Below are 13368 nucleotides of genomic sequence, written 5' to 3'. Positions count from 1 at the left end.
AAAGAGTACAGTTAAAGCAGAATTGTACTTTGCTTTGTCAAGTGCCCATATTTTTACTAGCTTCACTGGTGTTTCCCAGCAAGAAAAGCCACTGGTTGCTGAAATATGACGAGCTAAGTACAGTAGAGAACCAATTAACCGGGATGCTCGGGAACATCGCTATCCCGGATGTCTGAATTTCCCGGTTTTCTGGATCGACCAAAAAGTGTCGTTAATCGATGTTTTATCGAACCCGAATTACAAGGAAAAAGTGTAATGCATAAAGTAAGAGAAAAAAGAAAGGTACTCCTAACTTTAAAAAAAAAAAATTGGTAGAAAAATAACATTTAAAAGAATAAAAAAATTTGCAAGTTTAAAAAATACATAATTCTCGTATTTATTTTTTAAAAATAATTACAATTCCTAAATTAACTAATATAAACAAAACCAATGGTTAAATAACGCAATATATTTCATACCTAATTATACGGGGGAAACGATAAAATAAAAGGAAAACTAATTTACTAAATAAAAACACTTGAAAAATTATTGAAACGATAGTTAAAAAAGGCACTAGCATAAATATTAAAACCCGGAACAAGGCAAGATCAGCGGAATTTTAAAAAAAAAACCTAATGATAAAATTTATGAATAAAAAGAATTAATTTATTAAGTGCGAAATTTATCGTGAAAAGAAAAAAATATCAAACGTAGTGGAATCGAAAAAAACAAAACTGCAATTTGCTTCATAAAATAATCCTGTGTTTAAATTAATAAACAATTCTCCTTTTTTTTTCCTTTTTTTTTGATAAAAACACATCAATAAGAACTTGCAAATGATACCACACTTCCATAGAATGAAAATTTATTTAGAAGAAAAAGATTTTATTTTTATTAATCGATGTCAAATAGATAAATATATTTTTCTCTTTCATCTTCTGTTCACTGATATGCATGCAATGCATTTTCCCCACCCCCTCGTAAATCAAACAGAAAACGAAATCAGCATGCCACACCCTTGAGCTTGATTGATGGCCTAAAGGAGAAAATAAAACATTCCTCCCTTCCCTACCTTCAAGGTCATGGAGGAAATGACGTTTCTCTGGGTAAACGGGGGAAAAATTCTCCCCTTCCTTACATTTTCCTCTACTCAACTTCAAGGATGAGTTCAATTTCCGCTTTTTTTCATAATCGTTCTAGTTTAAAATGGCGGGAAAACCGATCTTAATTTTTCCCGGTTATCTGGATACCGGATAAATGGCTCTCTTATGTACTTCAATAAGCAAGTTTTGTAACAAGTCAGCTTTGAAGCAGAACGTTATAGATGTTGAAAGCATAACCTCTGAAAATAATCATCTTCCTCTTAAACAAGTTGTTTGTTGTGATATCATTATGACAATAATAAAATCTTTAAGTGATTCTGAGAAACATAATTCTTTGATAGCTACAAAGCTGCAGTATTAGCTCTTAATTGAAAAAATATCATTTTATTCAAGTTTATTAAAATTGAGGTGTTTACATCCTCAAGAAAGTAAAACCATAATAGTAGCCATTATATTGTGGAAGTTGTGAAAGCTCTTCAGATTAATATTTCAGTTGTTAAATTGGTTGATCAATGAAAAACTTCACTGTTAAAAACTGAAATTTCTTAAAATGTTAAGATAGATGTTCACTGAAGAAATTTATTACCTTTGAAAACCTCATTGGAGAAATTTAATTATCCCTTAATGTCAACAGTAGTTGAAGATACATTGGTTTTTTCCTATGGTAATGCAGCAGCTGAAAAAGGATTTTCAATGTCTGGAAGAGCTCTAACTGAAAAAAGCGTCTTTGTCAGGAAAAACATTAACTTCTATAATGACTGTTAAAAATATATTAAAAACATTCAATAACAAACCAGAATTGGTGCCTACAAGGAAAGAACTTTTAAGTTTTGCACAAAGTGTTTATCCCGATTATGAGAATTATTTGTTGCAACAAAAACAACTAGCTGCCAAGGAAGAACAAAGGAAAATTAATGATGAAATAAAACGACAGGATGAAAAAAAAAAAAGACTTTTAGAGAAAAAAAAAACATTAAAAGTTGTCTGAATGCACTGAAAGATAAAAGAGGAAGAGAACAAGCAAAACGGAAAAATTACAATTGTCTTTTTCATGAAGCAACAAAATGAAAACGAATTTTTAAAAAAAGCGTAGAAATGGGTAATTTTAAAGAAATATAATTGGTTGAAGCAATGCTGCAAGATAAATTAAGAAAGGAGGAAGATGAAGAAAGAAAAAGAGAAGATGCCATTCAAAGGACTCTTGTAAAAAAAGTCCTCTTTGATAGAAAGTCATTTAAAGGCGAAAACAAAATAACGGATGTACCTTTTGCAATCATTAATGACATCAATTCATAAAAATGCATTACATTACTAATAGTATATATAAGATTTGTATGTTAAAAAAGAAAACAAAAGTATCTTATTCTCGCTTCTATTCTCATAAAATTAAATAACTTAGAAGTATTCCTATTTTTTTTGTGGTATTATTACTGCTACATGCTATTTATTTTTTGGTTATTACATACAAATTTTGAATTTTTGAGAAATAGTTTACTTTGATGTGATTTTGTACATTTAGGTAACAACTCATGACTGCAAATGATAAATATGTTTATATGATTGCATTAATATTTTCGCTGTACACTTTCACTATTATTTCAGTATTATACTTTAAAGTAGCTTAAATCAAACATGTAATTTTTTTAGTCATGAAAAATTTGAAAATATTTATTTAAAAGATTTTTTTTTTAAAAATTCAGTAGCCGTTAAATAAATTAAAATAAAATCCACAATTATGCTTGATATCTACAGCAATAAATGTTTCTAGACCAATTTTTTTATTTTACCTCTTATATTTTTAAGGCTATTTAAATGTTGCAGGATGTTTACATTGTTGTTTTTATGGCAGTCACTATAACTTTTTAAAACAATTTTGTCACTTTATTTGCAAAGACGTGTGCTGAGCCCTGCATCTGTATATCAACATGTTTTTAGCAATCAGACATTTTTGTGGCTCTTATTCAAATAATATTGGGTTGTTTGGAAAGTAATTTAATTTTTCCCAGCAGAAGATTTAGTCAAGGCTGGCGATCACACCGAGGACCAGGTAAAGAGGACACCGAAAGAGACTCAGATTTAATGTTCAGTAATTCTGTAAATTATTTATTTATTCCTTTTTTTTTTAAATATTGTTTGCTTTAAGAATATATTTTTATGTTATTTTCTAATTAACTATATATTCTTAAGCTAACTTTTTTTATGGTTAAAGTTCTCTTAGTAAAAGTTTTTGCTAAAGGTGATAAGAAAAGTGAGCAGCCGAAAAATCACTTGTTTGACATTGAATAGAATGAACTCCATATTTTCCTAGGAGGATATTTTCTATACAGGTTTATGATTCAAGAAACTATCCAACAAAAAAGCCAATATTCTAAAAAAGTAAATGCAAGAGAAAAACCATAAAGTTAAATTTTGTGTCAGTCGAGCGTGTGTGTCAAACATATTCTTAATATATAAATTTGTTGATACAAATCTTGATATTTTATATAGAAAATGCTTCTATTTTGCTTATTTTAATTCAATTCTAGTTATTTCTAATTTAAATTTATGTTTTTTATCCAAATCTTGGTAAATTTTTTGAGAAATTTGGCTTATTTCTAAATATTTCTAAACAAGATCAAAAAGTTAATTACCAAGATAGTTAGATACCAAGCTCTTAGTAAATGTTAAGTGAACAAGAAATTTATATACACTTTTACAATATATTAATTTTGTTTGTTTTTTGATTTATATATACAGTGCAACCTTGAAAATCCGACTACTGAAGGGTTCGTATTTTAGATACCTTACTTAAATTGATAGAATTATTAAAGTTTCGAATTCGCCGTGCCGATTTCGCAATTAAATGCGCGTGTGTAAACCTCCGACGTCAATTTTAACGAAAATATACTCTTAAATAATATATAAGAGACATTAAAACTCAAACTTTAGTCATTTTCCCCCGTAATCGATTGTTTAGATAACATAATATTAGCAATTAAAACTAAAACTATAGGTTTGAAACACGAGCTGAATTTCAACTTATAACTGAAACAGATGCTTTTAGACTATCTGTATCTGTCCATAGAGTCTATATAATTCAAAATTGTATCTGATTCGCCAACAGCCTCTTTCCTGTACCGGGCCAAAAATATTTCTAAGGATTTTCCTTCCAAAAACACCAAGAGTACGCTGAGTGTCTGCGTTTAGTGTCCATGTTTCACTTGCATAGAGCAATACAGGTAGAATAAGAGTTTTGTAAATTTTAATTTTAGTTTTTTGACTGATTAGGCTTGATCTTAATTGCTTTCTCAGTCCAAAAAAACACTTGTTTACTATTTTAATGCTGTTACCTACTTCTGTTTTTATGCTGTTTTGGTCATTGATCATTGTTCCAAGGTATTTGAATTCATTAACCTTTTCAAAGGTGTAACCATTTATGAATAAAGGATCATGATTTACAGTTGTGGCTGGAGATTCCATAAATTTACTTTTATCTTCATTGATGGTAAGGCCTATATTTGTGGTAGAAGTTTCAAGAGCCTGAAAGGCCTCTCTCACAGCTCTCTCTGGCCTTCCTATGACATTGATGCATATGCCAGTAATTGAACTGAACTATTCCAAAGGGTGCCTTTTCGGTCTAATCCACTATCTCTGATACATTTCTCCAGAGCTAGATTAAAGAGTAGACAGGCCTCTCTCTGTTGAAAATGGTTCTGATAATTGATTTTGAATTTTAACCCTGCGTCCTATATTACTTAGTGTAGCGCTAATTAACTTAATGAGTTTAGTAGGGATCCCAAATTCGGCCATTGCTTCCTGTAGTTTATCTCTCTTAAAGCTGTCATAAGCAGCTTTAAAGTCTATAAATAAATGAAAAGTTTTGATATTATATTCCTTAGTTTTTTCTAAAATTTGTTTTAGAGTGTGAATTTGATTTGTAGTAGATCTTTGTGATCTAAAACCACATTGGTAGTCTCCAATTATTTTGTTGGTAAAAGGGAGAAGTCTTGCAAAAAGCAGGTTGGAGAATATTTTATATGCCACATTGAGGAGTGTAATGCCCCTATAGTTACGACATTCAAGTTGGTCTCCTTTCTCAAATATTCCTCTAGATATGCTCTTTTCTTTTCTTTATGTAATTTCTTTTCCCTTTTCCTCAGATCCCTGTATTTTTCCTCATAACTTCTGATATAATGTTTTTGTATAATCAGTCTGTAGGCTTTGTTCTTTTCCTCAGTAATTTTCCTGCAATCGTCATCAAACCACTCTCTTCTGGTACTACATTCTAAGCATGGAATGGTTTCACATGCTGATTTTAAAATGATTTCCTTAACTGAGTTCCAATCGAAGATGCTATTTGAATTTTCTTTTTCCAGTTCAATGGATCTAGATAGTTTGCACTTGAATTCTTTAAGGATGCTGGGATCATTTAATTTAGCGATGTCTAGTTTAGGAATGGTGTTTTCCCTCTTAGAATAAAATTTCTTACATAACCTAAGTCTAACTTTGGAGATGACCAGAATATGGTCGGTGTCTACATTTGCTCCTCTGTAGCTTCTCGCATCTGACAAATTGCTACAATGTCTTGTATCTACAAGTACATGGTCTATTTGATTAAAGGTTAAACCGTCTGGGAATCGCCAGGTGTACTTGTGTATTTTCTTATGTGGGAATGCTATACTGGATATAAACATATTCTCTGAAACAGCAAAATCAAAAAGTCTCTGTCCGCTTCTATTAGTCTCAGGGTGTAGGCTTTCAGCAGAAGCATGACAGGGCATGAATCTTAACACTTCATAAGTAGGTCATAAAATATATCCTTTTCCTCCTCGTCTTTGCCTTCTATTGGTGCATGGGTGCAGATCAATGTGATATTGTAATGTCTTCCCCTGATTCTGATTTTGCAGATCCTCATGCTTATGGCCTGAAAATCAATAACTAAGTTTCTTAGTTTTTTTGCTTACGATGAATCTGACACCAAACTGGTGAGATTTTTCTTGGCAGCTATAGTAAACTCTGCAATCCTTCCTATCCAAAATACCTTGTCCCAGCCATCTGATCTCCTGGATGCTAGGATATCAATATCATAGTTGACAAGTACTTCAATTAAGTTTTTCAGGGCACCTCCTCTATACAGGGTGCGAACATTCCAAGTGCCAATTTTCAAGTCCTTTTCCGTTCCAAGTTGTTTAGATAGAGTCCTGCCGGTTTCCACATATTGTTGAGGTTTCTGAACTGGAAGTTTTTTACAGTGGGGGTAGTTGGCCCCACACCAAACCCCTAACCTGGAGGACCAGGGTGTTCCTCTTGGTCTGGTGTCTCCCCTCCGACCTGAAATTCATCTCTACAAACAAAATTATCTTAAAATTAAATTTTTATTTTAGAAGGGAAGTAAAGTATTCTTTTTATTGAATAAAAAGTCTCCTAACAAAACATATTATCTGAACAGTTCAACAAGCTTTTTTTTTTCTTTAACCTTTTTCAATTCTCAGAAAGAGATTCCACTATCTGGGAAGGAAGCAAACTATTTTTGAAACCTAACAAATGCAAAGAAAGACACTTCTTTGGTATTTTGAATAGGGTTCATACAGCTATCCATTGTTCACATTATTATTCATCAGTTTCTTTCATTATTAAGTGTGCTTGCTTCCCAATGAGGTGTTGCTGGTTCGAATCCCAGCAATGTCTAGTCAATTCGAATTCTACACCCGGCTCTCACCAAGCACAATGCTGATGTAAAATATCCTCAGTGGTAAACAGATCATGGGTCCCCTTGCTCTCAGACTGACCTTGAAAGGTTTTCCTCTTCAAGGCAACACAAATGCGGGTTAGTTCCATCAAAAAGTCCTCCATTTAGGCGAAACTCCTCCCAATACTTTTGATCCAGGAGATTCCTTCTCTTCTGTATTTGGTTCAAAATTACAAGGCAGCAAATTCAATATGTGTAATGCATTATTGGTCTGACATAAAACTCCCATTAATAGCCCGAGTCTGATATGACAAACTTTATACCAATAAACTACTGACATAAGGTTGTCCGATAATCAACAGTTGCCAATATAGCCGACTTTCCTAGAGCCGCAAAGCTACCGACCTATTGTGTTTGCTGGGTATAGTTAAACACTCACTTAGCAAAAAGTTAACCATTATGATTACATCTGGTTTAAAAATACATCTTTCTCATACAATTATGCAAAAAGACACAATATGATGTAGCATTCAATAGCCCTGATCCTGAATGGAAAAAAAAATTAGCTATACAATAAATTAGTTTGTTTACTATAAAGATATTATGTGGGATACTAAACTATGCTATGTGAGATAAAGATACTGTGTGACATATTTTTCTAATACTACTGTTAACTATAATTTCAGCAACTTTTTTGATTCACTCTATAGTCATTTATGTACTGAAAATAATTAGGTAACAGGTCTATTATGAGTAACCTTTGATAAATAATTTGAGTGATAAATTACACTATATATGATATATCACATCATATTTTTGTTAAGAATGTGTGGAGTTATTCCAACTTCACTTTATACTGAAATTTGTTGCTGCATGGTTATATAATAGGTCCATAACTAAAATTTTAATATAGAATAATTGTTGTTTCTAATAAAAATGAATATTCATGTTATAAATATAAATAAAAATTGAAGATGTAAATTTTTTTTCAGAACATGAAATGGAAGAAAAACTTTTCAGTTTGATAAAAGAACTTCAATTAACAAGTAAATCACTTGTTCGGAGTAAACAAAACCTGGTAAAACGTGTTAAGGAAAGAAAAGAAGAACTGGAGGCTACAAAAAAATTTAAATCGGGGGCTAAAAAGGTTGGCAATTAGACTTTTAATGTTTTTTTTAATATACTGTTTGTTTCAATTTCAAGTCCTGTGTACATATCAAATGATCTTAAAATTCGATGTTTAAAACCCTATGATTGAAGAACTGCCATATTAAGTATAATCTAATTTAATAAAATGTGAGACTAGCAAGCTGTACTTGTTTGACATATCAGAAAAAAAGCTGTAATAATAAGTACTAAATAATAACACGTGACTATAATAACAATAAGTACTTTAAAATAAGAAATATTATTAATAAATACATAAAGCCTTAATTTTGTTTCATATTCTCAGAAATCAAGTTAAATACATAAAAAGCAACTTTAAAAAATACTTAAAATATACATTTATTGTTAAGTATATGAACTTAAGTAGCATAAAAATATTTACTTTTCAGTAGACTGAATTGTTGTAAAGTTTTTAAAAATCGTTGTAATTGTTTCATAAGTAAAAAATTACGATAATAAAAATAAATCCTCAGTGGTTATATCATTTCATAGAATCCTCCTATTCATCCCTGTCAAGTAGTAAGCAATATTGTTTCTGATTAGTGCTTGATAATATTAAAATTTTAATATAATTTTCAGAAAAACTTATTTTCTAGTTCGTTTAGAGTTGGTCCCTTAAAGTACCTTTTGAGGGGGGGGCTTTTCTCACCTTTTTGTATCATTTGGTCCTTAAAGTCCTTTTTTAAAAAAAGTTTTTTCAAACAACCAGTCTATGCTGGTGTCAATTTTCAAATTTCATTCTTTTATCAAACAGGTGAGGTATTATACAATTTCCAGTTTGGAGGAATTTGTGTTTATTGAGTAAATTCTTGCAAAATTGGTTTTCGGAGCAATTTGCCCCTGGACCAGCACTGTATATAAACTTGTGCAGAAGCACATCCAAGCGTTTTTGCAATTATTCAAACTTAGGCCAAGCAAATGGCAAAATTTTGTATGATCAAAGCTTAGTAGCATTATCAAATGCTAACTTGCCCCTTAAAAATATGTTTATAATGAGTTAGGATGGTCCAAATGTTAACAAAAAAATAGTAATTAAATTGATGAACATAAATTTTGTGACTGTATGAAAGAAGTCGCTAATCAACATTGGGTTGTACACAAAGTTCATATTGTCATTCAAAAAGTATTAGAAGCAATGGGTGACAAAATGATGATGGGACTGCAAATTTTTTAGTTTATTTTTGACTGCTGACTCTAGGACTGGCTGCTGCAAGAATTCTTGAGCAATGGGCAGTAGTCATTGAGTACTGTCTAAAAAATTTTCCTTTGCAATCTAACTACATTCAGCTACAATCTGGCCAGTATCAGTATTGCAAAGCTTCTAAAATCTGACAATAAGTTAAAATTACTTTTTATAATAGACAGTGCTACTTTTTTTAGAATTATTTGAAAATATTTCACAAAGATGTAGCAATAGTACATAAATTGTTTGATGCTAAAGTAGGGCTGATTGTGCTCCGGCGGATTTTTCGCTGACAGTGATCCGGAAGTTTCCGGAAATCAAATTTTCAAAGGTGGAACTTAAAAACACTATTTTATTTGTTTGTAAGGGAGAGCCAGATACTTTATAAGCTTATATTCATGATTAATATTCTTTTTTTTTATCAGTTAATAGTTATTATAATCATAAACTCAAGAAAGAAAGACATATTTGTAAATTTTAATTACTTCTCCAGGTCATCATAGGTATGTATAAATGGTATAGGTATGTGTAAAATTTTAAGTAAGCTAAGAAATATTGAGAAAAAGGAAGAAAAAACCTTGTTTAAATTTTTTTCTTCTAATTTTTCAATTTAAACTTTTTTTTTTTTTTTTTTTTTTTTTTTAACCCAAGAAATTTTCCAGAATTTTGACTTGGACTCACTATCACCCCTGCTAAAGAAATGCTTTTAAAACTTAAGAGTAAGATATATGTAATTTCTGAAGATAGTTTGTAGGCGTGGAAGGTAAATTATTGCCATTAACAGAACTTAAGTACTGCTTGAAGCAAAGTAATGAATTGTCCAAAATAAAGGTACAATATCAAAAACAATTTTGCGTGGTTTCTTAGGAGTTTTATATGACAGGATATACAATTCTTAACAGGCAGTTAAAAATACCAGGGATCATTTTATCTAATCCCGACTATTTGGACAAAGACAATTTTTAGTTGACTTCCAGAGAGTCCCAAATTATTCCAAAGCTTTACCATTATCGTTGGACATTTGCTGCCTTTCTGATGTGTGAAGGATTTTTAAAGTGGAAGAACTTAGTAAAATTAGTTCTTTTAACCAGTATTAGTCGGAAATTATTCTGTCAAAAATACAACTAGTGAAGTTAAGTTTACTGTTTTTGGTCAAGTAGTGTAGATCACAGTAGCCTTATCACATGGCAGTGCTACAATTAAACAAGAGTTCTCCTCCTTTGGTAATGTTTCAATATCCAACAAAACTGCCATGTCAGAAAAAAGGTTTAATGCACATCTTGATGTTTTTTGGTTTTTTTTTTCAGGAATGAAAAAAATTTGACAATTAAACTTTACTTAGTTTTTGTTGAAAAGGAATTAATTTTTTTTAGTCTCAAATGCTCACCAAAGCAACAAGACCTAATTAGAAGATTTGAAGCAAACCGATAAAATGAAAGAAAGTTATGATGATGTCAAAAATAAAATTGTAAAAAAAAAATTAAAAAAAGTGTTACATCTCAAAAAAAAAAAAACTTAAATATATTTGTTCAAATGTGTGTCTAATATTTTTTCTGCTAATTAGATAAAGCAAATTATTTAACTGATGAACTGAGAAATGAAACAGATGATTCATTGTTTATTGCCCATTTTCAAAAAAAAAAATTTCTGGGTTACTAAGTTATAATCATTTAAAGTCAAATCTACAAAATTATCTCACATTTAGCAGTATAATTTAATTTTAATAACTTATGTGCCATTTTATATTTATTTTCATGAAAATTTGAATCACTTCAATACAAAGGTATAGTTTTTCATTAATCAATTTTTTGCAGATCCCAAGTCAATGCAAATCATTGTTCATGCATAACTTTGATTTGGTATATCTATATAATAAATATTGAGTATCACTATGGTGGTATGACTATCGCAATATGAACAGCTTTTAAATTTTTTTTTCTTTTTTTCAAAATATTTGGATCCTTGGTCCCTTTTTTTAGAAGTTCCCAGCTGCTAAACATTCTGGATTAGTGCAAAAAAATAGAGCATCCAACTTTCATGAATCGCTTCATTTTGCATATTTTAATCACATTTCTTTATGCTACTTATTTTAATTACAATAATTTTATTTTTGCTCTCCTATGCAAGAGTTTTACATTCCATTTTTATTTTGTGGGTAAAAATAAAAAATTTTCATTTCGCGTTTCAACAACAAAATAAAAAGTAGGCATTCTAGATTAGGTAAGGGTTGGAAAGAGCTTTTATTTTATTTGACTCTGTAACCGGAAATACTTCTGAAACCTCTCAGGTATACTTGCCTGAGACTATTTAAGTCCTCTCAAAATTATTGCCTTATTTTGAAGAAATGCAACAACGATCTGACTTGGTGCCCAGTCTAGGTGGCATTTCCTCTTTCTTTGAAGGTTGTACCTGATGTTGATAGCTTTAAAAATGATGCAACTATTTCTAAATGATACTGAAACAACATTTATGTACAAAATACCTACAATTATTTTAAATTATTAATAATGTACTGTGCTACTCTATGATTTCAAAATTATTTACGTGGTTAAATCAGAAAAAGGGAAAAAAAGGCTTGCAAAAAGATTACATTCTAAAACATGCACAGCATTGTTGCAAACAAAACATTCCATTTTGCTTGTTAAAAGTGGAATCTCATTGAATGTGGGCTCATTATAAGTAGTTTCTACTATAATTCCATTTGTGTCTGTTGATAGCTTATTTCAAGCTTCACAAAAATTCCAACTTTGATGTCTGCATTTTTTTAATGTAATGAATTAAGGCTTCATTAAACAACAATATCTGGTGAACAAGAATGCTGCTGGTGCATGAGCATATAGTCATATTTTTCTCCTATCAAGCAAGGCAAAAGCAGTCTATTCACTGTAGTCACTTGAAAAACAAAGCATTTAATCCCCGCTTTTTGAATTTTTATTTCCTTTATTCTTTTCTCGTTTTTCCTCTGTTTCACAAACTTAAATAATGTAAATTGTAAACATTTTTTGTTGGATTTCAAAATGTTAATGAATCTGTAAAAATCAAATTAAGTCAGGTACTAATTCGCGATCGCAACACTCGAATACGCCATCTGGGGAGAGACCGGTTTCATGCCTTTAGCCCTTCTCCCATCCCTCTCCTCCTCTTTTCAGTTGTATAGGAATGTACTACGATATTTTCCCTTTTCTTAATATTTTTCCTTTTTATTTAATGAAAATATTTCTTAAAATTTCCGTGATACTTTTCTCTTAGAACTATGTTTAATGTAGTTTTCAGTTCCATATAGTTTTTCAACTTAAAAGATTTTAATCTATATAAAAATCAAGAGAGAAACTAACGTACTTCCTTCCTCTATGACTTTCCACACGCTAATGGGGAAAGCATGTGAAGTGTTGCCATAGGAAAAGAGTTCTGCTCTACGCCCCCTGCAGCCCATTTCGATCGCCAATAATAAATTTCTTTCAACCAGCAAGGCAGAAAACTAACTAAAAACAGATTGGTTATTTAATTTATGATGTATATATATATATATTTGTTTACTTGCATTTTACAACTACTTATATTTCATTTATGTTTTCATCTTGATACATTTTAGTTATGGAATTCATATGAAAGTCATCTATCAAGTGATTGGATGAAAAAGAGAGAAAACCTTGAAAAGATATCTGACGCATTAAAGGACGAGTATGAGAAACATAAAGAAGTTATGTCAAATTATAAAAAATTTCAGTATTGTACACTGAAAGAGTGCCAAGAATTATAGAATAAATATCCTGAATTGACATTTTTTCTGAAAATTCAAATTAATATCATTAAAATTTCTTATATTTTACCAAATTCTATTGAAACTATAAAGTATGGAACAGTGCAATTTGAATTTGTAAATATTTTAATGTTGTTTCTTTTTTAATAAAGGGAAAATAACTTTTTTACATCTTGTTTAAAAACTGCTAATGTCAATTTTATATAATGTGTGTCGATTGTTTTGTAATCATTACAAAAGAATAAAAACATAAAATTTTTTATGTGATTAAGTGGGAAGTTCTGAACTGAAGTCAACACTAAAATTACTCAAAATAATTCTAACTAAATTTTAAACCACAATACTAAAAAAGAAGGAGTCTTATACCTTGACCCCTTAGTGAAGAATTTTTGCATTCACTGTATGTAATTGACCTGTAACAAGTACTATTTGCAGTTTCGGTGACCATTCAAGGTTTTCTAGGCATGTTCAGTTGCAGCGGCTCTTAAACTTTCAAACAGGTGACTAA

The 13368-nt window shown here is 30.5% G+C and overlaps 1 protein-coding gene across 21 annotated transcripts in view; it reads left to right on the top strand.

Annotated features, from left to right (window-relative positions):
* The window catches only part of LOC107437513 (uncharacterized), a 171602-nt gene extending 158558 nt beyond the window's left edge, over nucleotides 1–13044 (top strand). For all 21 annotated transcript variants that reach the window (XR_015430729.1, XM_087155689.1, XM_087155690.1 and 18 more), the window contains 2 exons: nucleotides 7743–7897; nucleotides 12693–13044. Coding sequence is in view for 20 of the 21 variants with exons in the window: in XM_087155689.1 (XP_087011815.1) it covers nucleotides 7743–7897; nucleotides 12693–12860 (323 nt within the window). In the remaining variant the exon portion in view is untranslated. The remainder of the gene's footprint in view (nucleotides 1–7742; nucleotides 7898–12692) is intronic.
* The last annotated feature ends 324 nt before the right edge of the window (nucleotides 13045–13368 follow it).

This window comes from Parasteatoda tepidariorum, chromosome 12 (assembly GCF_982258835.1).
Source record: "Parasteatoda tepidariorum strain Cologne lab strain chromosome 12, Ptep-v5.0, whole genome shotgun sequence".
In the NCBI taxonomy this organism is placed as follows: domain Eukaryota; kingdom Metazoa; phylum Arthropoda; class Arachnida; order Araneae; family Theridiidae; genus Parasteatoda; species Parasteatoda tepidariorum.
Note: the sequence above shows the minus strand (reverse complement) of the source record. Positions and strands in the feature narration are given on the sequence as shown.